At 38.5% G+C, this 26,737-nt stretch overlaps 1 protein-coding gene across 1 annotated transcript; it reads right to left on the reverse strand.

Annotated features, from left to right (window-relative positions):
• Nucleotides 1–4,625: 4,625 nt before the first annotated feature.
• AGR2 (anterior gradient 2, protein disulphide isomerase family member) lies at nt 4,626–14,290 on the reverse strand. The gene is made up of 7 exons (XM_067041637.1): nt 14,152–14,290; nt 13,827–13,890; nt 13,656–13,708; nt 12,214–12,287; nt 9,324–9,387; nt 6,497–6,580; nt 4,626–4,804 (listed from the first exon to the last, which is right to left on the reverse strand). Exons 1-7 carry the CDS (start codon nt 14,288–14,290, stop codon nt 4,626–4,628), a joined length of 657 nt encoding a protein of 218 aa, XP_066897738.1.
• Nucleotides 14,291–26,737: the final 12,447 nt, after the last annotated feature.

Below are 26,737 nucleotides of genomic sequence, written 5' to 3' on the forward strand. Positions count from 1 at the left end.
TGGCTTTTAGACCAAGAAAGAGGATAAATGGTTAATCTATAGAATTTTAGAGCATTTTGAGGGTGGGTCACTTACATGCCTCTGGAAGACTGGCTCATCTTTCAAGAAAACTAAATTCCCTTGGTGTAATTCCCATGCTGTTGTAGGGGAAGAAAAATAATTTTTTCTCTGTTCTTCTGAGTTCTTGGCTGAGACCCCGTGTAGTAAATGACAGATAACAAGAGAAACAACAGAAGTTTATTAACATGTATACCTCATGTATACATAGGAAATATCCAGAAAAACTGATTAACTCCTCGAGATGGCTCAAGCCATCATCTTAAATACCATCTTCAGCTAAAGGCAAAAGAAAGGTGTGTGTGTATGGGAGGGGGGCTATCAGGAAGCCAGTTATGGGAGGTTACTAGGAAAGACACAGTAAATAAGGATAAGGTTTGTTAGCAGTTTTAAGCCAGTGCCATTGATAAAAGTTTCTTTTGATTTGGAATCATCCTTTTCTTCCTGGTACAGAGAAGGAGACACCTTTACAAATGGAGATTTAAGTGTAAATTTACCTTACAGAAGAGTAAATTTCTACTCTGTTTTCAGAGCTTCTCCTGTCTGTTATTTCTCAAAAATAATCAACTCAAAATAATCTTAATGCCGAAGAGGCATATTGTGGGGTGGCGTATTCTGCTCTCCTTCAATTTCATATCGAGCTCTGGGCGACCCTAAAAATGTTGCCACTTGTACCATAAGATGAGATTGTAAGTGACACATGAAGGAAGTGAGATTTTTGGACTCCGTCTTTCTTTAAGGCATTTTGTATTTTCCCTGTTTGCTTTATTGCATTTTGAAGTTTCCATGAAGTTCTGGAATCTCCTACTAGAATACTTTTCTTGGTGCGAATGATTTTATGTGGGAAGGGCTGTTCCAGAGAGAACCAACCCATAGCCTTGGTTTGTGCTCTAATTGCAATGGCCTTATTTAGGTCACCCTAGTTACAGACCAGGGACTGAGAAGCAAGAATCTTTAGGACTACTAAACTCTGAATACTGTCCAGAGTCCCGAATGGCTTCTGGTGAGCCTGCCTAGGTCAGGCTGATCCCAGGATGACAGGAAGGCCACTCACTGCCTCTTGTGCACAAAATGTTGCCACAAACTCATTTTGTGACCTCAGAGAAAGGTATGTTTCAAATCATGGTCTGTCCTGGAGCGGTAACAAATGTCTGTAAGGTCAAGTCAAGACTCCAGAGCTTCTTTCTTCTAAACCTAGCATTTATTGAAAAGCAGACAAACAAAAAACCTATTTTAAAAAATTCTTTCATTCTCTGTGGACTTACTTCATTTAGAGAAATGTTTCTCAGAACATTTACCCAGTCAAACTTGATGTTAAAGTTGAAATTTTAGAAAACATAAGGCTAATACAAAGGGGGAAAAAAGTTAGGTTATAAATTCTAGAAATCCAAGCTCATATAGCTTAAATTCATTTCAGCTACTCTGTTATCTAAGCGACAGTGAGTTTGTGAAAACCAGTTATGCATGTTCAACCTAAGTAATATGCTGCTGAATGGAACCTTTCAGAAGAAAAAGAAACCAGAAGAGTAGCTTTTAGCTCTTAGTTTCTTCAGCCAAAAACCTCCCACAGTTTTCCTAAATATTTGTTTAGCCCTTTTTAAGTTTTTTCATCATTTTGAAAATGCACTGACTAAATATATGAAACTGTTTCACCACTTAGCTGGTACTGAGAAAGTTAGACTCACCTTTTTACATAGTATTTTCTAGGGGAAAACCACTTTTGGGCATCATGATTATACAAATAGGATCATTCACATGTCAGTTGTTTTTTTGCAGGTGACAGTAAGGTTAAAGACCAAGTTGTCCAGGTTTCTGGATAAGTGAAGGGATTTGTATAAAGTTGTTCTGCACTTGGTATGTTTGGGTCTAGCAGTTAATTTTTACACCAGGCTCTCTATGCCAGATGCAATTACATGGTGGGTTTTCAGTGAATGTTTTCTAAACAATTTTAAAGGGGCAGTGCCCTTCACCCCACACCTCCACCTGACTCCAGAGGGAGAGGGAGGGAGAAAGAGAAAAGAAACCACAGCTTTTCATGTTGAAGTTTATCTGGAATGTCATGATCACAATTGTAGTCGTTGAAATGACTCTTGAAACAGTGGGAAAGGGGTAGAGCAGCCCCCCCTATACCATGTGCCAGGCTGCTTCTCCGGTCCTCTCCTCTGCTGAGGAAATTCAGCTTTTGGAATTCATTTTCAAAGAAGGGCTTGAGGGAGTCCCCTGTGAGTGAAAATATATGTCGAAGAATGGACTTTGACATCCCTTGGAGGGCGAAACCATTTCTGCTTACTTTTGGGATCTTGCTTTTGACAGGTCAATGAGGTCACAACTTGACAGGTGGCCTCTTAACAAGTTAGGCTGACTTCATCTGGACTTTGAAGTCTGCCTCATTGGTGGGGTACTGGAAAGTTTCGTGCTTGCCTTCGAGCTCTTTCTCTTCTCCCTCCAGCTCCCATTATCAACAGTGATTACTAAATATGAAGACCTCAGTACCTACTTAGGATTACTGAAGGCATCAAACAAGCAAAAAACCAAAGCAGAGATAGCTGATTATAGGTGATCGTTTGAAGAAGACCGTGGTTCTAAAACAGGTAATAAAGGTTTAGTCAGGTATGTTGATCATCTATGTAAATGACTTTTACAGATGATTTTTGTTACTAACTTTTTTTTCAAAGTTAGTCCTCTCCCTCCTACCCTCAGATAAAACTGATAAAAAATAAATTTAAGGTGGTAACATATACATAGCATAAAATTTATCATTTTAACTGTCTTAAGTGCGTAGTTCGGTGTTATTAAGTACATTCAGATTGTTGCACAACTGTCCCCACCATCCATTTCTAGAACTTTTTCATCTTCCCGAACTGAAACTTTGTATCTGTTAAACAGTAACCCCCTCATTCCTCCCTCCCTTCAGCTGCTGGCAACTACCATTCCACTTTATCTGCATGAACTTGACTGCTCTAGATACCTCATCTTAGTGAAATCAGAAGTATTTGTCCTTTTGTGGCTGGTTTATTTCACTTAGCATAATGTCCTTCATGTTCATCCATATGTCAGCATTTCCTTCTTTTAAAGGCTACGGAATATTCCATTCTATGTAAAGCACATTTTGTTTACACATTCATCCATCAGTGGCTATTTGGTTTGTTTCTACCTCCCACCTGTTGTGAACAATGGTGCTGTGAATGTGAGTATACAGATATCTATTTGGGTACCTACTCAGAAGTGGAATTATCAGATAGTATGGTAATTCTGTATTTATTTTTTGAGGAACTGTTACATTTTTTTCATAGTGGCTGTACCATTTTACATCCCCCCTAGGTTACCAACATTTTAATTCAGCTGTTCAAAATAATACTCTAGTCTTAAGGCATTCTTCCATTTCTCTCTCAAGATATGCTCTCACTTAAATTTATTTCAACACAAAGGCAAGATTGTGAGATGACAGTAAAGGGTTTGGTAGAAAGAGCAGGCATTGCTAACATTTCCATGAGCCTAAAACAACCATTTTTATGTTTGCAACTTCTCTTTCTAACCTTTGTTAAGTACACATGTCCTATAGTTGCAATTATAGCATAGAAATTCTTAAATTCTTTTTCACTTACCCTTTTTGTTTCTCTGTGATGTTTATAACTTATAGATGACAACGTAGTGTACTTTGTGTTAATTATGTAATCATTAGATTTGGAGGTGGCCCCTTTCCTTGGGTATGTTTAAATAATGTTGCCATTGGCATCTTCACAGAACAGTCTCTCTTGAATGATTTTCTTAGGACAAATTCTCAGAAGTAGAGGAGACTGGGTCATAGTTGCTCATTTTTTTTTTTTAATGACTATTGCTCTGTCACTTTTCTAAGGGAGACTCATTTTCCTTGCAGCCGTGACATTTGACTTCTCAGAGATGTATTTATATTTTTAAAAGTATATGGGTGGCTAAAATAGCATGTCATTCAATAAATTTTAAGGACTTAATCTTATTTCACATCAGCCCAATTAAAAAAAAAACTATTTTGCTGTACAATAAAGGAAACCTGAATAGCTTAGAAGTTGACATTCAAAATATTTGTTTATACACGTGGAAACTGTTTTTTTCCTCCACTTAACCCTCAGAGAGCTTTCTAAATGGGATATTTTACCTTTTTAAGTACATGTAGGTAAGCGTATTTACAAGGAGGGCACCCAATCCCTCTGGTGATATTTTTGCTGAGAATTTATATGTCATTAAATCAACAACATAGGTTTCTGTTGCAGAGCTCTTTGACAGTACTGTGTGAGAGAAAAGTATTTAAAAAAGTATTAACTGGGAAATTTAATAATGCCAAAGAATCTATTCAGAAAAGCCTGTATCCAAACAAACAAACAAACAAAATAAGTTAATTAAGACAAGCAATAGATAACGAATAGGCAAAGCATTGCACAGACCGTTGCAGCCATTCAGGGGCCAAAGAAGTCTGTGGGGTTTGGGTGATAAAGGAATTTTATCTAACAATGAATGTGAGATTAAATATGTAGTGAAGTAATTAATACATGGTTCTAATTTTTGTCAGCAGAATAAAGAGTTAAAAGTAGTTAAAGTGCTCCCCTATCTGATGGCACCTCCTCTCTCTCACCTCTTCCAAAGATAAGTAGTAACCTCTGATCTTTACCACATGGACATGATGTCAGTGCCCTTTGCTCTTTACCCAGCAGGTCACATTTGGGTGAAGAAGATGTGAACATATCAGTTGAATTTATTCCCGACCAGTACTCTAAAACCTTAAGAAACCAAATATATTATGAGTTTAATTTTCACGATTTCATTAGGGTTGTGTTTAAGGATACAGATGTTCTTTGAATGACCTTTTTTTTACAAAATTAGTCTTCTGAAGGAGAAAGCTACCTGCCAGAGGCTTTCTCTGAGAGCAAAATCTAACTAAAATTAGATTGCTAAATTCAAGAGTGTCCATTGGAGTTTCTGGCCAGGGTGAGGAGGGGTGGTCTTCAATTAGGTATTGATTTTCATGGGATGCCTTTCTAAATATTTTTTCACACTAGAGCATATTGTTTGATACTTCTGTTGTTCAAGCTCATGTCTACTTTTAGTCACCCAGAGAGAAACTATAGTGAGATGAGATGATAACTTTGTTTTTGGGCTTCATTCTTGAACTAGGTTTGTCTTGTCCTCTTTTTGAACATTTTGTGTGTCTGAAAATCCTATTTGGTGAATGAACTGAATAGCTTTTCTGTGAAACACCAAATTGGGGGAAAAAAGAACAGTTTGAACACCCCTAAAAGGATTTATTTTTTTAAAAATCATGGCTCACTATGGTTGTATAAGATATTGTTTTCATACATGTATACTTAAAACCAAATTTAAAAAAAGAGCTGTTGTAACATGAAACCATAATCTAATCAGTAGGTTCACCAGTGCTTCTGCCTTCTCCACAGTCTTCTAAAATCTCCTCTGGTTCCAAGTCTCAAGGCCCAACACAAAGGGAGGAGCTCACAGATTTTGTTTTTTCTCTACAATTCAGTCTTCAGGAACTTGAGAGCTTTCCTCATGTTGTCAAGCACTAATGTGGGAAAAAGTTATGAGAGTCAGCACATCATCAGAAATCATATTGATAGATACAGCGTGAATGTTGGTAACCTTGTAAATTTTTTTCTAAAAGTATGTGAAATGGCTTTTATTATTATAATCTAATTCTCTTCCAGTGTTTATTAACTGCCTTTTTTACAAGGCACGGTGATATTACCTGTGCAGAATACCTGCCTTTAAGGAACCCAAAGCCTTATTAAGATCTATACTGTTATGTCAAGAATGGTCAATACATTTGGAATGTGCTTCCCTTGGCGCACCCAGAACCTACTGGAGACATTGATAATGGACCAGGACATTCTTTCCTGCTGCCCAGACACAACCTCATAATCCTTCCCAACATACCGTTCTAGGTTGGTGCCACCCAACAGAAATTTCTGTGATGATGAAAAATAGTCAGTATCTTGGCAACTGTTTGGAACCGTCTTTCCTACTGATCTTTAAAATTGATCTTGAATTCAACTTTAATAAACTGGACTAAATTATTTTACTTTTGTTACTTGGAGAAAAGCATTTAACACAGCATGCAGATTGCTACTATTGCTATTGTAATGGTATGATTACTACTGCGCTCAGGTCTGTGATAGAAGGAGTTAAGTGAGCTAAGAGAAACCTGAAAAGGAGGTAATATGGTCCTAGGATTCTCCTAGAGGAAAAGATACCTAATCTAAATAACTCATCTTTAATTGGGTTTTTTAAAAAGTGAGATCAATGCTTGAATGTAATTTGCTGGAGGACACAAGGCCAGTTAGGGTCAGACTGGTTCTCTGGGGTCTCTGAACACAGCTTTTTCTCCCCTCCCCATGTGGGCTCTCCTCCCAGTACAGCAGTGAAACAGATGTTCAAAGGAGGTAACACTTACGTAGAGCCATATCCGAAGGTTCGTAAGCATAGAGACGATTTGAGTATCTTCCAGTGATGTCGGCTCTAACTGTCAGGGATGGGTCTACAAAGAAAAAGCCAAAGGGAATGGAGTACTATGTTTCAGAATAACCCCTATTGCATGATGAAGCCTACATGTTTATCCACATCCCATGAAAAGAACACAATGTGTCCTGCTGGATGAGATTCTACTCCATCCAGTCTGCAACCTGGCCTCTGCAGCCGGTACCCAAAGCCAGACTGGGAGCATTCAACAGCCGTGCAGTGCTATTTGTGGAAAAGGTTAAGAACCCTGCTGTCCTATCTATAGTAACCTGAAAATAAGATAATATACATTCTTGGGAAGGTGTTTTGTTTTTTTGGTGAAAACACTGGCATTCTCTACTAAAGAATTATTTTAAGTTTTTGAAATGATTATATTGTAATTTAAATATGTTACCAAGAGCAACCTGGATAATTAGGAACTCACATCGAATGCTAGTTTTCCAAACCAAAGTTGTTGTTTTTTTTTTAAATGAATAAAAATGCAAGCCCTTAAGACCAGCCAAGGTAGAATAAGTATGTAGTTTTTTTACTTTATTGTTAAGTAGCTGCATTTTAAAAATAGAGATTTAGGCATCTTCCCTTATACATATATTCCTATAGGTTTAAATCCTTTTTTTTTCATGTTTTATGTTTACTTGAAGTTATCAGTTAATGAGGAAAAAAACAGGTATAAATAAGATGCATCCAGAAGGGAGGTAGTAGGATATGCAAAGGCCTAGCAACGTTGCCTTGAGATAAGTGATTGAAGGAGGCTATGGTCCGTGTCCTGAGAATTAGATGAAGAGGAAAGATGAGGCCCAGCCACATGGATGCCAAGTCTGTCACCAGTACTTGATGGACAATCCCTGTCGTTTCAGAATGTCGGACTAGGACCAGCATACATAAATTATAGGAAGCAGACTTTCGTTTGTTCAAGAAAGACTTAAGACGTACTCTACTTCTGATTGGTGTAGAGGACACACACACAGGGTCTCATCCTCATAATACAGTGACATCAGAAAAGCTTTTTCAACTCCCAAGCGTTGGCTTACAGCCTTGGCTGCACAGTGGAGTCATCTGCAGAGCTTTCAAAGACTGCCGCCTGCATCCTAGCCACTGAGATTCTGATTTAATTGGTTTGAGATGCAACCTGGGCAGCTTGATGTTTAAGATCTTCCAAGCAATTCTAATGTGCAGGCCTCGTGGGGAACTACTGAGCCGGAAGAGCAAGCTGCCTGGGACCTAGTTCTTATGACCAAAGGAATTGAACGGGGGTTAAAAAGCCCTTAGACAGGAACACTCTGAAAAGAATTCCTGCAGAGGGTATGACTGGATGACCTATAAGGGCCCTTTCATTTAAGGGTCTAAATTTTCTAAATCCTAACAAAACCAAATCTGTAAGATTAGCTCTAGTTCAGCCTTCTTCCTTTTCTCCCTTCACTTTTTCTTGCCCCTGTTTTATAGGTTAGTGTGAACAGAGGTGATCTGCTTGATCAGAGTGAGGTCTGCTATGTGATGGATTTAATTATGGATTGCCCTTTTATCAGTATCACTTTGATCAAAGCCAAACTCAATTCATTTGTTCAATCATTTAACAAATACTTATTGTGAGCCTACCACAGGGTCATGCTGAAAATATGATGGTGAGCTGAAGAAGATCTAGTCCCTGCCACATGGGGGGCAATATTTATTAAACAATCACCCAATAAATACAAAATTAAAACTGAGGAAAGAGTGACCATTGAGAGGAACATGGTGCCACAAGAGCACATCGTGGGAGTTTGAGCAGGTCAGTGAATGACAGTGATTAACCAGGTGACCTGGGGGTACCGAGGGGGGAAGCAGAAAATCTTTCCAGCAGAGGGAACGGCACATGAAAAGTACCAGTGGCAGGAAGGAGCATGTCTCCTTTGATTTTTTTTTTTTCTTTCAGCCCATATTCATAACTTGCCTAGAAATAATGATCAAAAAATGTCAGAAAGGGCTTCCCTGGTGGCGAAGTGGTTGAGAGTCCGCCTGCCGATGCAGGGGACACGGGTTCGTGCCCCGGTCCGGGAAGATCCCACATGCCGCAGAGCGGCTGGGCCCGTGAGCCATGGCCGCTGAGCCTGCGCGTCCAGAGCCTGTGCTCCGCAACCGGAGGGGCCACAACAGTGAGAGGCCCGCGTACCACACAGAAAAAAAAAAAAGAAAGAAAAAAAAAAGAAAAATCCAGCACAGGAATCAAAAGTTTGCCTGATTAAATATTTGCAGACCTGATATAATTCAGGGAAATGATTAATACGTTTAAACAGGGTGCTTCCTTCTTAGGTGTACTTGTGGCAGAAGAGGAGATGAAGAAAAAATGTCATGTATAGAAGTAGGTAGAAGCTTGCATTTCCTAATAAAAATAGGTTGTGAAACTGAAAGTTAAACCTCCCCAGCAGAGCTCCGTCGTGGCCTTGGTGATGGTGGAGCAGCACCTGAAGGTGTGGAGGACAGAGGCAGAGATGGGGCGGCACTTGTGTAATGTTCAGAGTGTGTTTTTTTGTTTGTTTGTTTGTATGTTTGTTTTTGCGGTACGCGGGCCTCTCACTGCTGCGGCTTCTCGCGTCGCGGAGCACAGGCTCCGGACGCGCAGGCTCAGCGGCCATGGCTCACGGGCCCAGCTGGTCCGCGGCATGCGGGATCCTCCCGGACCGGGGCACGAACCCGCGTCCCCTGCATCGGCAGGCAGACTCCCAACCACTGCACCACCAGGGAAGCCCCAGAGTGTGTTTTATCTCATTGTCACTTTTACTTACCAACAAACATAATCCTGGGGACGTATTGGCCATCAGGAGAAAGGTGTTTGTCAGTTGTTTCATACTAAGATGTAAAAAAAAAAAGCAGCTTTCAGTTTGTTTATATTCTTCAGTTATTTTCAAACTTGTTAAAACAACAGTGTGTCCATTCCTGGGCTAGGCATCTTAAGACACTGTAAGGCACATCTCTAACACAGAGAGTTTATAATATAGATGCGGAGGCAAGTTACACGCATGAAATAATAAGACAGAGCAGACTGTGATGCAGGACATGAGGTAAAAAGCTGATGCATGTGGTGAACAAAGAGCCAAAAAAATCAGTAAGGGAGAATTTGGAAGGCATACAGTGTTTGGGGAAGGAGCTTGGATGAGGTAGGAGGAGCTAGCATAATGAAAAAAAAAAAAAACAGAAGTCATTTTTAGAGAATCTGCAAAAACAGGATTATCTTGAGAATTCATCTATCCATTTATCATTTTTAAATTGTCTTTGTTTAACAGGTAGATACAGGTAGGAGAAGGACTATTTAGGATCCGGGGGGTGAAATGTTATGATGAAGGATATACACGTGCATTGTGTGCCCAGATCAGGACATTTAGCCTCATCTGCAGGTTCCTCTAGGACTTTCTGAAGTGGGTAAAGAGGAATCTTTAAAAAGTGAATAGGAGTCAGTTATATAGGAAAGGAGGTCCCTCCAGGCAGTGGAGGGGGGAAGATTATACAAAGGGAGAGGAAAGGCCTAGCGCTTTATATAACCAAGTGTTTGGATGGGACTAAAGGATAGGGATACCTGAGGCACTAGTGAGAGAAGATGCTAGAAAGCTACTTCAGGTGCTGGCTTGTGACTGGCCTTGCACACCATGCCACAATGTTTACGTCTGCTCATAAATAAATAAGAACCACCGAGACTGTCATACAGAGTGAAGTAAGTCAGAAAAAGACAAACAACTATCGTATAGTAACGCCTATATGTGGAATTTAGAAAAATGGTACAGATGAACCTATTTGCAAAGCAGAAATAGAGACACAGACATAGAGAACAGATGTATGGACACCAAGTGGGGAGAGGAGGATGGGATGGATTGGGAGATTGGGGTTGACATATGTACACTACTAGGTATGAAGTAGATGGCTGGTGAGGGCCTACTATATAGCCCAGAGGGAAGAAAAAAGAAGGTACAATCTGTTTGCAGGACACATATTAGGTTAACCTTAGAAATGCATTCCAGTACACATTAGGGGCAGACAAATACTGTTTGATTCCGCTTATGTGATGTACCTATAGTAGTCAGATTCATAGAGTCAGAAAGTACATTGGTAGATGCCAGGGGCCAAAGGGTGACAGTAGGGGGGGAGGGGGGAATGCGGAGTTAGTGTTTAAAGGGGACAGAGCTTCAGTTTAGGAAGGTGAAAAATTCGGGAGATGGATGATGGTAAGAGTTGCACAACAATGTGAATGTACTTAGTGCCACTGAACTGTACAGTTAGATATGGTTAAAATAGTATGTTTTATATTATGTGACTTTTACCACAATAAAAAGAAAAAATATTAAGAAAAAAAAAGAAACCACTGGAGGGGTGTTAGAAGTACCATGATTGCAATTTGGTTTTTAGAGTGATTACCCCGACAATCATGTGGGATTAGATGGGATTTATTTTGTAGGCAGGGAGCCACTTAGTAATACTGCAATAAGCTAGGCAAGGTGACAAACTCTTACGCTAAAACAGTGGGCCTCAATTTATAGAGAAGTGACCCATAGCAAGAATATTTCAAAGTTAGAACCACAGGACTTCTTGACTGCCGGAGGTGAGTGGGAGGGGACCAAGTCTAGAATAACACTCTAATGGAATAAGGAATAGAGAAAAAAGAGCTTTTTGAAAAACCTGGGCCTCGCTGATAAATTCGGTGTTGAATGTGTTGAGTTGAAGCTGATTACGAGATTTCTGGAACTAGGCTGTGTGGCTAAGTTGGAAGCTGTTGCATGTTTGGGGAAGATGTGGGAGTTAGCGGTAAGCAGGGCTTGATTGAAGGCCGATGAAATTGTCCATAGAGAATATAAAATATAAAAAGCAAAGCAGGACAAGTAGAGATTCATGAAGTCACTCATATTAAGGGGTAGAAGGAGGAAGAGGAGCCTTGGAAGGGAGGTGAGGGAAGAACCGCTGGCGTGGATACTCCTTGAAAAAGCCAACTTGTCAACCTGGAAAGTCTGGACGCTCAGGCTCAGCGGCCTTGGATCACGGGCCCAGCCGCTCCGCGGCATGTGGGATCCTCCCGGATTGGGGCACAAACCCGCGCCCCCTGCATCGGCAGGTGGATTCTCAACCACTGCGCCACCAGGGAAGCCCGGAGATTAGTTTTCTGAGTAGTTTACTGATTGTTTGCTCTTGGAAGGAAAGTGGATACTGTTTGTATAACAAGCAGAAGAACTTGTAAAGGCAGAAAGCTTGACCATCAGGAGGGGTGGTGATGGAGAAGTAGGACGGGAAAGCATGAGGCCACAGCACATGTGGAAGGATTAGATTTGGACACCTGGAGAGCCACCTCTTCCGAGAGAGGGCACACGGACTAAGAATGGGTGGAGAGCAGCCAGGACTGCAGGGGAAAGGGGCACAGCAAGGAATTTTTAATGACAAAAACGGTCCACTTATTACAGCAGCAGAGAAATTCTGGACCACAGGAGAGTATATTTCAGACAACATAAAATTATTAATTGCTAAATAAAAATGTAGACATGCAAGAAATAAAATCTTTCCTCATTGTAATCTATGAGATGAGATATTTGGAGCACATCCCCATTAATGCAGTATGACTAAGATGTATAGGGAAAATGAACCATCCATTTCAAATTCTAAGCCACAGAGAAATGGCAGGATGAAGAGTAAACTTACAACTAGATTGAGGAGGACAAACTGCTCTGCCAATTTCTGGATTTCTTTATTTTCAGCAAATGTCTTCTTTAAAGCTATGATGTAAAGAAAAGATTGTTAAAAAAAAAAAAAAAAAGATTGTTAAGCATTCATTTCATCACCAGTTAAAACCACTATTCTCTGTTGGATTTTAAGTTGAACTGTATTTGTAATACAATATTCAACTCTGCCCTTTCTGCAAATGGTTAGTGAAGTAATATCTAGGCCACTGACTAGCTTTGCTTCGCTACTGACTCATCCGATCACTCATTCATTCATTCCTTATTTTTTTAACCTATATTTACTGAGTGGTTACTATGTGGCAGGACTGTTTCATGTACTGGGAATAGAGCAGTGGAGAAAAAAAAATAATGTGCTTTCTTCATAGAGCTCTAATGCTTGTGTAAGAGACAGGTCATAAACAAGTAAATAATTTTAGGTGAAGATAACGGTACTCTGAAGAAAAAGAAAGCAAAGCAAGAGGTTTAAAAGCTACAGAGTGGTTAGGGTAGACTTCTTTGAGGAGGTGACATAGACGTCAGAGGGTGCTGCATTCTAAGATGTTAGGGATATGTCACACATGGCAGAGGGGACTGCAAGAGCAATAGCCCTGAACTGGGAATGGGTTTGGATGCTTGAGGGAAAGCACAATGGCCAGGCTAGATGCAGTGGAGGGAAAACACGGCGAGAGTGGTAAGAAAGAAAAGGCAGCCAGGGGCCAGATCATGTGCAGCCATTTGGGCCACGATCAGGAATCTGGATTTAATTTTACCTGTGATGAGAAGCCACTCGAGCACATGAGTGTTAGGATATGATGGCTTCCGTGTGGAGAACTGACTGTCGGGTGACCAGGTAGGTGCCTGTTACAGATCAAGGCAAGATCTAAACTTGGTTTGGATGAGGGCAGTAGCAGTGAGGCAATCGGAAGTGGCTGGATTTGGGCAGGACCTACATAATATATGCGGCCCATTGCAAAATGAAAACATGGAGCCTCTTGTTCAAAAATCATTACGAATTTTAAGACAGCAACAACAGAGCTTTACAACAAGCATAGGAACCTACTAAGCACTGAGTCCTGTGTGACCGCACAGGTGGTGTGCCCATGCGGCTGGTGCTGGCTTTCGGATATATGGTGAAGGTAAAGCAATGGTATTGGATGATGTATTGGATGTGAGATGTAAGAGAAAACAAGACGTCAAGGATGAATTCTAGAGCTTTTTTTTTTTTTTTTTCCAAAATGTGAACCAATGGCTAATACAAACTGTGGAAATATTTGAAGTTACTTTAAAATATGTTTTTACTACATAAAATATTCTTTTAAATTCAGCTGTGCTAGGTGCTAAGGATGTAAAGATGAGTGATCTGGACCCTGGCCCTAGAACTAAAAGCCTATAAAGGAAATTATATTTAGAAGTATAAATTACCTTGACTGTGTGGGCATTCATCCAAGTGATGAATAATCATCAAGGGTTTATTGCTTTAAGAGACAAAGAGAGATTGGGTAATCTTTAATGAGTAGGATTTCATGTGTAGCTAAAGATCACTAGATGGTGCTCTTGAGAGCTTTGAGGGAATTCTGTAAAACTTGTCTTTACCTTGTCTTGGATTTGTATAAAGCTTCTTCATATGTCTGAGTCCAGATGAGTTGATCGCCCCAACCTAGAACAAAATGAACCAGTATATTAAAGTGATTATATTCTCAGATCCAAAGCTGTTGAAAAGCAGTGGTAAAACTGGGATCAGTATATACTTGATGCTAAAGAAGAGCAAAAGCCTCTAGAGAAAGCAGAAACAATGATAAACTTTGATAAATCTAGAACCAACACATAAAAATTGTGTTCAGCACACAACTCTCAGCTCTGAGTATTAAATCTTTACCAATTAAGTATAACTGGAGGCCGACAAGAAGCTGACTTTTACCTCTGGAGAGAGTCTGGGGCAGTTTGGGTTGAGAGTCCTTCGTGTCCTTCTTAGCTCCTGGTTTGACTGTGGTGTCTTTGGCCAGAGTGTAGGAGAGGGCCACAAGTAGCAAGAATGCTGACACTGAAATCTTCTCCATGGCAAATCTGATATGGAAGACAAACAGGTAAGCAAAAAGTCAGTAAAACAAAAGAGAATTAGCAGTTTTTGAAATCTTCAGATTGTAGCACAACCATGGGATACAACAGGAATTGAGGCTTAGATGAGATTGAACACTTGCAAATCGAGTAAAAAACTACCTTCCACAGAATTTTCCTAAGAATATGTAGTATGAATATCTACCATCTATCCATCTGTCTATCTGTCTATCTACCTATCTATATCATCTTCTACCTCTATATGCTATAGATCCATATAGATAAGATATGAAGCTCTCCATAGAAATCTACAATATAGAAATAGATACATATATATTTTAAGAAAATAAGTAGATAGTTGTATATATTCTTATAGCTAAGGGAATTGCTTTTAAATTTATATTTAAGAAATTGTAGTACTGGAAGACACCTTAAGGGTTATATCCTCTTTTCCCACCTCCCCATTGTTTCATTTTGTAGATGAAGAATCTGAAATTCAGAGAAATGAAGACTAATGAGAGGGGTATAGAACCAAGGCTTTTGGATTGTGCCATTTTGCAGTGCTGGCTCCCATCTTCCCATCCTGAAAAAATTACCCTAAACATACATACTTCTTTAACATTTTGTTAAAATGAGGACACTGCCCTTGAAGAATAAGATCTGAGTAAAATGATTTATTTCATTTAGAAACTGCGAGCTTTATCTTTTAACTAAAAACTTGCACCCACAAAACTCTCTCCCTAGTGTAATATTTACTCAAATTCTATATATTGGTTTTGAATTGGTTAAAATACATCAGTGCAGGTTTCTTTCAGTGAACTAATTCTTTGACTCTCAGTGCAGGCCTGTTAGGGTAGGTGGTTGTAGGCATGTACTTTAGTGCACAAAAATATTCTATGGGACTCGTAGCACAGAGAAACCAACCCCATGGATGTCTCTTTGTTAATTTTTTTTCCTTCCTAGTATTCCAAATTTAATTCTCAGGGAATGTTAGTTACACTACTGTGAAGCATATGCTTATGAATGGCAAAGTGAATGACAAGGTAAGATCCATGAATGAGTGAGGAAGTGAGCTAGCTAGCTAGCAAAGTGAATTGCACTAGCCAATCACTAGGGTTATCCAGGGACCATAAAATGCAAAGCTGGATACTTGGGATGCTAATAAAGCCAAAGACTGAAATTTCCTAAAAAGAAACACCTAACTCATATTGGTGTATGTTTCAAATTAAATCGACTGAACTCTGCAAGGGAAGCAGGATGGACCATCAATGCTTAGTATTTTTAGGGAGTAAATTTTCTCATGTTCTGATAGAGCAAGTGGGAACCTTTGTTAAGCGTTAGCCAATTCTAAAAAGATGAGTTGCTAAGTCACCAAATCCAGATGATGCCTTGTATTGAACTGACCAGTTATTATCTGTGTCATAGTATGTAGTCACACAACATCTCACTCAAAAAAGACAAAAGCAAAAAAACAGGGATACACTTTCTCCATTTTCTATACCCATAAAGATATGGTAATGCCAATAACAATTTTTATTATCCAGCATTTTGCAGAAACAACTAAAGTGTGCTCCAAGTCTTCGAGCCTTTTTGGTACAAAGGCTTCTTTTTAATGTAAGCAACAAAACCCAAGAACCTTTATGTGAAAATAATTATACTTTTGGAATACTAGTTGGATTCAGAAAAATATGGCAAATAATGACTTTAAATTTATCGACAAACATTTGGTTTTGTATTTCTTTAAAGCAACAGCATCTAATGTATATTAGAAAAAACAGAAATAAACTAGTGGTGAAGTATTTAATTCATTGACAATTCTTGTTGTGCAAGTGGCTATTAGGACTCCTTGCTGTAGCTCTGCAGCTTTCAGGTTGCAACTATTGATATCTTATACGTGTTTTGGCAGGATGACTCAAGGGAGCCGAATACAACTCCTGCTGTACAAACATCCTGCTCTGAGCTGACTTTCTGAGATTCACTGTACTGAGTTTTCATTACTGATAGACTGTGATCTGCAAACTGCCTGCATTAAACCACCTCAAAATAGAAAGCTAACCACTGAGGGCATTGATAATTTGGACACACACACACACACACACACACACACACACACATTCTTCAAAACCAGAACTTTTCACTTTTCTTTATATCTCTGTCTTCTTATCTTCAGCAAGGAATGCCTTGCAGGAGGTTTCAGTGTACCTGTTCATAAATGGCTCAGGAAAGCAACCAGATCTCTCCTTATACAGCCTATCCCATGAATTTAAAGATTGAAGAAGCAATAAGGATATCTTTATATTAGACACAGAAAGAAAACTGTTTTCTGATTTGCAATAATATTCTGAACTGTAATTCCAAGCAGCCAATCTGAGCTGAGCTTTCGCAGTCCTGCAGGTCTTTGCTTTGCCAGTGGGAAAGAAACAGAGCATTAGATGGTGATAAGGGCTCAGTAACTAAGACAGGAGACCCTGGGCCCTGTGCCAGCCTTGAAAACTCCTGGAGTTCGCTCACTCTTAAGCCTTTCATTTCCTGAGGGAGAAAGCATTACCTTCAACCAGCTCCCGAGCATAGCTCTGCCAAAGAGAGGTCCCAGTAAGCCTTTGGTGGAAATCCCATGATTCCCTCTCCAAATCCCATTTCACTGCCCATGGAACTACCCTGCACTCCTCTGCCTGTGGATTGCCTGCAACTTTACACAGTAACCAAAGGCCAAAGCTCATTCTAACAAGTGCCCTTCCAACACTGCTGTCAGGAGCCTTACCTGGATTTTCCCACCCACCTGTCTGTGAGCCAGATGGCCTCGATGCAGTCCAAGCTTCCTAGTGTGCTGGCTCAGCCCAAGCCTGTATTTATGCACCTGAGCACACCTCAATCCCACCCACTAATCCCATATTCACGTGCTGCAAACTCGGAGAGGAACTGTTCTTTTCCCAAGTCTTCCCTGGGCTAAAGAGTTCCTTGTTTTTAAAAATAAGGTTGCAAAGGAATGCCTTTCAGTATGCATGTTTTTAACTGTTTGTGAAAGTAGCTTGTTAAGAGATTGGGAAAAGATGGGCAGAATGCCAAATCCAGGTAAGCTTTAAATGAAGACATTTGATTTGCCTGAAGGCTGATTTGTCTTTATGTGATTGGATGGAATTTGCGGTTTGTAGAATTTTTTTTCCTCCCTCCTGGGGAGATTGCCTCTATTTAGTTGGAAACACACAAGAGGTGATTCACAATTCTAACCCCTATAGTCATATAAGCTGCTATCCTCCATTAGGGTATAAATTATTTTACACAATGTACTTCCTCTTTCTAGCAAACAAAATGTATAGTCACTATAGGTATGAAAACAATCCAAACCAAGCATTCACATCGTATTTTAAAACTAAGGAAGTTATTGAAAAAAGATATCCTAACACTATGAGTTTTTTATTAATTACCTTGCAGCAACTTCCCTCTAAAGAATTCAAAGGTATTTCACAGATATTCTTTTATTTAATGGCAGACTTTCCTGCTAGGCATGCAGGAAAGTATTTACATCATTTTTCAAACCTAGAAAGTAAGGTCTGCAGCTACTTTCTCATTAAGGGTTGTACAATTATTCGCTCAACATTTTAAGACTGGACTTGGGTTTTCTGTAAAAAATTTTAATCCTGTGTTTTGTTCTTGAAACTGCGCAATCCTTAAAAGTTCAGAGCAGAGAAATCTTTAACAACAGAAAATTAACTAATGGGATGCAAGCCCTATAAAAATAACTTTTGAAATGAGTTAAGATAATATTTCAAAACACTTTAAAGTATGTAAATTTTTTGATAGAGCCTTAATTTCTGTGGGCAAAATGTGAAGTGATTCCCCAAACGGTGAATTTTCATTAGAAATGAGTTTACAGCGTTCATTTCTTTAGGAGTTTGAGAGAAAACAATGATTGGAGCTCAACTTTTAAAACTGATAAGCCTTTTATATAGACTCAGTCTATTTAGCCTTTAGAATAGTCAATTCAACCCTCTCATTTTGCAGATGAAAAAAATGATGTTAAAAAATTAATGACCGTGTGAAGATCTCACAACTTGTTAAGGGCATTGCTGAGACCAAAGCTGTGGTGTCCTCTAGTCTATCACCTGCTAAGAATGGAGAGTGGGTAGCATGTGGGCTCCGTAAGATTCTTGTCTGAGTCCTGCAGCCTGTGTTCACTTGCTGGATGATCTCAGAGACATCATTTAACATCCCTGAAACTTCAGTTTCCTTATCTACAAAACAGGGATAAGATTACCATACATGTCTATTTTGAGTACGAAATGAGATTTTAATGAAATAAGAAACGGGAAAGTACTTGGTACATTCATTTGCTAGGCTGGTATATAGCAAAATACTATAGACTGTCTGACTTAGACAACAGCAACTTATTTTCTCACAGTCCTAGAGACTGAAAGTCTGAGATCAAGGTATCAGTGAGTTTGATTTCATCTGAGGCCTCCCTCCTTGGCTTCTAGATGCCAACTTCTTCCTATGTCTTTCCACGGTTATCCCTGTGTACCTATCTGTGTTCTAATTTCTTCTTCTTGTTAGGACACTAGTCATCCTGGATTAGTGCCCATCTTAATGACATATTTTACTTAATTACCTCTTTAAAGACTATCTCCAAATATACTCATATTTTGAGGTACGGGAGTTATGATGTCAATGTCTGAATTTTTTTATCGTGGTGAAAACAGATCACGCGAGATCTATCCTCTTAACAACTTGTTAAGTGTGCAATACAGTATTGTGAACTATAAACATAATGCTGTATACCAGATCTCTAGAACTTGTTTCTTGATGTTTAATTAAATGAAATTAAAATGAATATCAATGGATTAAATTTACCTAAATTAGATTACATTTCAGTATATTAAATTTAATATATTAAATAGCTGCTTGTACAAAATTCTTTAATGAAATCCCCCTAAGTATTTTTACCTACATTTACAAATTTAATACCAGTACATCTAATTCTTTTAAACTTTTAAAGTGTCCGACAGGGCAGATCTGCAAATGTAATTACCAAAACTTTTCTAAGCACTTTAGCAATTCTTGTAAATATCATAAATTAAAAGTACTGATTAACAATTCAAGTTATATTAATCATGTAAATATTGCTCACAGCCAAATATATTATGATTCTCACTTTCAGAAGTATGGTGAAAAAAGTATGGTGGTTTGGACAATAAATTATACGGTCTAGATAATAAAATCTACCAATGTTCTCTGCAAAAAAAATTTGCCTGTACACACACACACATAATTTTACAATTATTTCGGATATCTCATTTATATACTGAACTTAATCCGAGGAGCCCTTTGTGGGATCCGTAGACCCAGGTTTTAAAAAAACTCTTGCTCAAATGTTCAAGCGTCTATCTGGAGCCATTTTCAAAGAGCCCACAGCTTTAGAATTTAGCATTTAGCTCTCTGCCCTTGTTTTATAGCACAACCTTGTATTTCTTCCCGTCTATCAGCAGTTTTATATTGTGGTCTAAGTTGGAAAGAATCCTAGTCTCACAGTCATTCAATCTTTTGTTGTCCCTGAATAAAGGCCCACAGTCGGAAATCCTTTTAGATCACAGTGGAGGTGGAGATTATAAGGAAGGAGGAATAAAAAGTAATCTATAATGTATGAACATCCAAAATAGATGAAGTGATTTCCCCACAAACTCTATCTTTCAGAAGATGGGTATTTATAAAGGGAGCATGAACATCATTCTTTGGAGTTTGAAGGGAATAATCTCATGACTCCTTAGAACTTCCCATTGAAGTGATTTGCAGCTAATGAACTTGGATAGGTGGGAAATGGGTCATTTAAACAAATATATCTGGATCTGGTAACTAGCCGTATAGGAAAGAAGGGTTTCACATGCATTAAGGAGACGTGTCCTTAGCAGTTGGAGTCTGACCCTAGAATCAATATTGTTACATGACCTACACACTCCTTAGGGTGGAGCCGTGAACAAGCAGAGATGCTGTTGAAAGCTGTCATTCCTCCTTAAGGATGCAAGTGACTTTTTAAAATAGCCTAATCCTACCTTCTGAGGTAGGTTTACTTTGACTTAAGCTTCATGAATTTCTTCTGATAATTTTTTTTTCACCTTTATTATTTTCCTACCCAATGTGAGCAGATTGTCTTGTGGTCATGACAAGAGTTTTCTATCTTATTATCTAGCCATCTGTATACTGAAATGGCTGTTGTTTTGTGAGAGACAGTTATAAATGAATACCAATGTAATATGGAAATAACAAATACATTACATATTAATATCATCATGGTAAATATAACACATGGTGTACTGTTACATCATGTAATATAACACTTCAAAGTTTGTCAAGTTTTCTTGAACAAGAAGATATACTTTTTCATATTTTGTATACACAGTAGAAAACACCCTTTACTGTTTAGCAAATGGGCTCAAATAAAGTGCTTATGATTTTCTAATTTGACAAACAGTAATAAGTAACTTTCCAAGACCTGTTTTTTTGTGCATATAATTGAGTCTATTTCTTGAAAGATGAAAATAATCTGTGATCTGTGATTCCAGATTTGCTTTGAGTCTGCTTGTGTGTATCTTTTATACCAATTGATTCCGTTATACTATTTCTCCAAATGAAATAATTGCTTTCAAAAAACAGGGGTTGAGTAATTTTGGGGTTTTCAAAAAACTTCTATGATTGTTATTTAAAGAAATACAATCGCTTTCAGGAATTGATCTTCTGGGGATACTTTTTACTATCCAATTTTTATGTCTTATCCTTAAAGTTAGCTACCAATGAGAGAATAACACGTACTTGTATTCTTAGTATTTTTCTGTTTGCCTGTGTTTTCCATATGACTCATTCTGTAATAACTATTCTCATAGTCCAGAGCAATAGGTCAGCCCTGAAAGCAAACAGAAAAGAAACTTGTCACATTTACTTTCTTCCTGATTTCTGTAAGACCTTGTCATCATTTCAAGGCTAAGCTGTGCTGTGTTCACCATATTACATTTTTTTCTAATCTCTGCTTATAGGAAAAGATACATTTGTTCATTATTGATAGGCTTTTAGACTCTGCACGATGTGGAAAAATGGGTTCCAGTTCAGTGAATATTTAAGATATAATTTTAGAAGTGTATCTTAATTACAGTTACATCAGTTTTCTATTATTCCTATTTCATGTTGGGTTGCAAAATAAATGTCTCTTAACACAAGAAATTCTGCCAACAAATTACTATAAATGTTAAAGCATTTGGTGGATTTGGTAAATCTCCTGAGGCTATAAGGATGGTTTGAGGGATATTTGAATTTCCAGGGCACAAAATGCAGATATTCTATAAGGAGATTTCCATATGGGATCATTCAGGTCACTTTGTGAATTAGAATTAGCACCAGGATGATTTTTGTTTTTTACGCATCAAAATAGGAATAGGCATTTTTTTTCAAACGAGTACATGGACATCTTTTTATGACTTAAAGTTTAGTGTTACCTGTTTCATTTCACTAGCCCCACTCAGGCTCATTTTATACTGGTCTTAAATGAAAATCTTCACTTCTTCACAGTTTTTTCAAACGAGCTTTAGGTAACATGTCCAACATGTGTATCATTTACATCTCGGATTTGTTTAGAAAACTGGGATTAATGAATTCCTGAAGATGGGGAAAGAAAATAAAACAAAGCTGTGAAAATATTTAAAATTTCTAAAATCATACATTTTAGTGTATGTCTTAAATTGTTATTAATTCTGGCTGTGATTTCTGTAGTTTTATTATAGTGCTCAATTATTAAGCACAATAGCCTTAAAATGCAATTGGCCACTCATGTGCTATATCCTCTTTATTCCTTGTTGTAAATTGGTTTCTGTCGTTAAACCACTTTCCTTGTAGCACTATTTGTCAACTTTTATCATAAGCTTTTCCTGTACAATTTTGCCTGTTAGAGTCATTTAGATAGTTCAGTGCTACTGGATGATGGAGAAGTGGATAAAAGGGTCTAAAATGATTGCTTTGGGATTTCTAAACTAACACATGAATTTTAATGGAATCCTTTTTCCTACAAAATTACTCTCAAAAATTTCATAAATGAAATTTTTATTCCTGGTGGTTTTGGGTGTTACTTTTGTACCTATTTCAAACAGTATACGTTACTGAATTTTGGCAAAGCTGCCTCCCTTTGTTGACTAACTACATGTTCTGAGCTAGAATAAACCAGAGACCATGTATGAAATAATATAATATTTATTCTGGCACATGTGATCCAAGAAAGATTAAATTTCAAAAACGAATCCCCAAAGCATGTCAGAAACAAGAGTACATCCTCTGAGATCTTGTCGCTCGGAAACACTGCAGGTTTCGGTGGAAGGAAAGATAGATCTAGTTCACAATTTTTTAAAATAACAGCTTTCACAAGGGAGTTGTGCACACCTTCTCAGATTCTGACTTTGTGGCCATTTTTCCTTTTACAAGGCACTCTGGAGGCACATTTCAGGTTAGGTAATAACACCACAAAGATTTATTAAGCTTAGAAGAAGGAAGTTACCAATGGGAAAGTGGAGCCCAGGGGGCCAGTTGGTGCTTGCTAATTGCTAGAATTCTGGAGTGCTGGATAAGTACAGAGAGTTTTATTTATTTATTTTTTTAATTTTTTAATTTTTTTTAACATCTTTATTTGAGTATAACTGTTTTACAATAGTGGGTTAGTTTCTCCTTTACAACAAAGTGAATCAGTTATACATATACATATGTTCCCATAACTCTTCCCTCTTTTGTCACCCTCCCTCCCACCCTCCCTATCCCACCCCTCTAGGTGGTCACTAAGTACAGAGGTGAACTCCCTGTGCTATGCTGTAGCTTCCCACTAGCTATCTAATTTACATTTGGTAGTGTGTATATGTCCCTGCCACTCTCTCACATCGAGTACAGAGAGTTTTACATTTTATTTCCAACCACAGGTCAGCGCCAAAGATATGGCCACAAAAATGCTTTGTTGAGTCTATCCTGTTATCTGAAATCCAAGAAAGAAGTAGTTCCAGGGTCATATTGTAGTGAGTGCTTAATGCAAGAGGAGAAGAAATGAAATAGGGCTTCCTGCACCTAATGACATGATCCGGAAGACCCTTTGCCCCTTTTTATACCTTCAGCATCTGTCCCAGCAGCTAGACTTGCTACCCTTAAAGTGCCTCTTCCAAGGATGCCCGTGTATTCACTAGGCAGAGCGCTATATTATGACAAGAAGTTGTGTAAATCAGAACCGAGTCAGGATTCTCCTATGTTGTTCTTGTGTTAGCATAATGCCACTGGGGCTTTCAAGAGAATTATTGTGTCTTCTTATTGCTAGAATTGGGGCAGGGTGCTGTCCTTTTGATATCCTGGGGAAGTTTCCCTTTTACAGAATGTAAATGCAATCATTTCAAGTCCTGCCAGAGAGCATCGGGGTGCTACTCCCCTTTCCCCACCCCATTTCGTAGAACTGGGATGCTCTGATCATTTTTAATGGTTTTGTTTTTCATTTCTAGAAGTTTTATTGCATTCTTTCTTGATTCACCTGTTCATTTTTATAGCATTCTACCCTTATTGTTTCTTTCCTTTTAACCATTTCTTTAATACTAATTTGATTGCCAGTGCTAAACAAACCTACTTGGTTTGCTTGTTGACTCTTCTTGGGGTGGGGGCATTTTATTTGCAATGGTCTGTACATTTTATTTTTGAAATCATCTCTTCTAGGGGTTATTTTTCTGTAGGAGTCCAGTGTGCTGGGTCATATACAAGTTTTTAGAGAGTATTTTTGAATTTGTATCTGTCAGGTGCCTGAGTGGTATCTCTGATCCGGGACCATTTTTACGTTATTTGCTTTCCTCTAGAAGATTCCAGCACAATGAGGATGGTGTAAACTTCATTTCCACATCCACACGTAGGACAGGTGTAGAATTTTCATTTCTTTACAAGACCAGGTTTCTTTTATTTGGATTTTCTGTACCAGGTCTCTGCATGAAAGTTGGTTTCCTGTGTTTCTTGGCCACAGGGTGGAATTTTCTAAACCCTTTTCCCCAGGGCCCTCGTTTCAGCAGAGTTCTCTGTTTTAGCTCTCTTCCTTGTACCGAAATCACATTTCCTAAACCCATTTGGCACTTCTGAATGCTCCTGGAACTGTCAGTTGGAGATGATAGGATATAAAGGCAACCCAGTCTCCTGCAATATTCAGGTCTGAGTTGATTTGTATTCATGCAAGCTCTTGTGATTCCTTTTTGCTCAGTACTTGCTCCCTGGAAATGAGAATCAGCAGAAAAAGTGTTGTCTAAGTGGTGATTATTGCCATGGTGATGCGGGAGTGACTTTATTTAAGGTCCTGGTGGAGCTGGCCCTGGGTTTTAATCATATTGATTGGTGAGAGGGAGACTAAGGAAGGGAAGGAGAGGAGGTGGGGACCTGGCAACAAGCCTGGGGTGATTTGGGTGGCGATTAAAACTGTGCTGGCAGCAGATGGGTACCCAGACAGAGGCCTGATTAGGGGTGGGTAGAACAACAATGCCATCTAATTCTTTCCGGAGAGGTAGGAAAAGGGCTCTATTTCCTGCTTTTAAATATTTATCCTCAGAGTGAGAAGTGATAACATTCAGAATATGTGTGCCCTAGCGTAAACATCTAAGAAAATAAGCTGATGGGACAAGAGGTGAATTAGAGTACCGTGTACTTCCCAGGATGTACCATCTTTATTCCAAAACACTGAGTGTTTAATATTAACCATGTTCTTAATATTGTATATCTAATATACTATCCAAGTGTGTGTGTGTGTGCATACATGTGTATACACATAAGTGTATACATATATAATATATATCTATACATGTGTGTATATATCTACATATCTGTATCTATTTGTATATCTCTGTATATGCACATACGAGGTGGTTAAGTAAGTATCTTTGGTGGTAATGAAGCTTTAGTAAAGGTAAACGAAGCTTCATTCCATCAAAAAATAATTGTGACTTGCTACCATTTCCAGGCACAGGAAATTCAGCAGTGACTAAAACAGAGAAAAATTCCTGGCCTCATGGAATTTACATTCTAGTACAGAAAGGCAGACAGTAAATAAAATAATTTAGCAAAACATAAAGCTTGTTAGATGGAGATAAGTAGGATGAAGGAAAATAAAGCCAGTGAGGGGGACATGGAGTGTTGGTGGAGGGGTCCTGTAATTTAAATAGGATGCTGAGGGAAGAGATATTGTTTGGGAAGGAAAACTTACTGGTAATTTTTAAAACATAAGGATATAGCAACTGTGAAAACTGGTCTTGTGTCGAGCTTTGATCATCCATGCCCTGCTTAGACTGGATGGTCTGCAGCACTGCTGGACGGTACGATGCAGTGATAAGAGCATGGGCCACAACGACAGCACCTGGGTTTGAATCTTGGTTACTAGTTGAAGAACCTTAAGTAAATTTCTTAATCTCTCTGTAGCTCTGCTTTCTTATGGGTAAACTATGGATAAAATAGTAGCTACTGCACAGGTTGTTTTAGAAGAAATGAGTTCACATTTTAATGTACTAAGAACAACACCTGAAACACAATAAGGCCTCTGCAAATGTTACATATTTACCCTAAGCAACAAATTCATTACCCTCTTCTAGCCATTCCTTCTCTCTAGCACACTATCTTTTTTGACAACTGCTACTTGCTTAAACAAATAACACAACTTCCTGCACCTTAAGAACAATCTGGAGGCTGTAAGAGAGAAATGTATGGGCGAAACCTCTAAGCCCTAGGGAAAAAGTTCTTAATTCCCCCAAATGTTAAGTATTATAGAAATTTCTGGATCTCTGTAGCTTCTAGAATTTAACTTTTATGGATGTTACTTAACTGTCTTTTGGTCTATCTTTGTTTATAGCAGATATTTTAGTAAATAAAAAATGATTACAAGCAAGAATATGTATGTGTATATAAATAATATTCTCTGTGCCTTCAAGTCATTTTGTAAATTAGAACTTAATTTTTATCTCACCTGCATCTGTAGAGGATTTTTGGAGTCTGTCTTAGAATTTGTAATATACAACATAAAAGGAAGCTAAGAATGTGTGATTGGCTCCGAAGCTATGGTACTATTGTAGACTTGTCCACTTCCACTACATCTGTAATATGAGAATCACTAAACTGTCTGTGAATAAGCTGATTCAATGCATGCTTGAGTTTGCAAAAAATTCAACCCTTTGTAGTAGTGCAGCTGCTATTCAATAAAATGTGGTCCAGAGTTTGCATAATGGAGCTTATGATTGAGGGAGGACAAAACACAAAAATAGTTAGCAAAAATTGGCGGAAATTTATGGTTTCCTACAAGAAGTGTGTGTGTGTGTGTGTTGTGTGTGTGTGTGTGTTGTGTGTGTGTGTGTGTGTGTGTGTGTGTGTATTTCAAAGCATAGCATCAATATATGAAAATCAAGGGAGTCTAAAATATTTTGCAGGAATCT

The sequence above is a fragment of the Kogia breviceps genome, chromosome 9 (genome assembly GCF_026419965.1).
Source record: "Kogia breviceps isolate mKogBre1 chromosome 9, mKogBre1 haplotype 1, whole genome shotgun sequence".
Lineage (NCBI taxonomy): Eukaryota > Metazoa > Chordata > Mammalia > Artiodactyla > Physeteridae > Kogia > Kogia breviceps.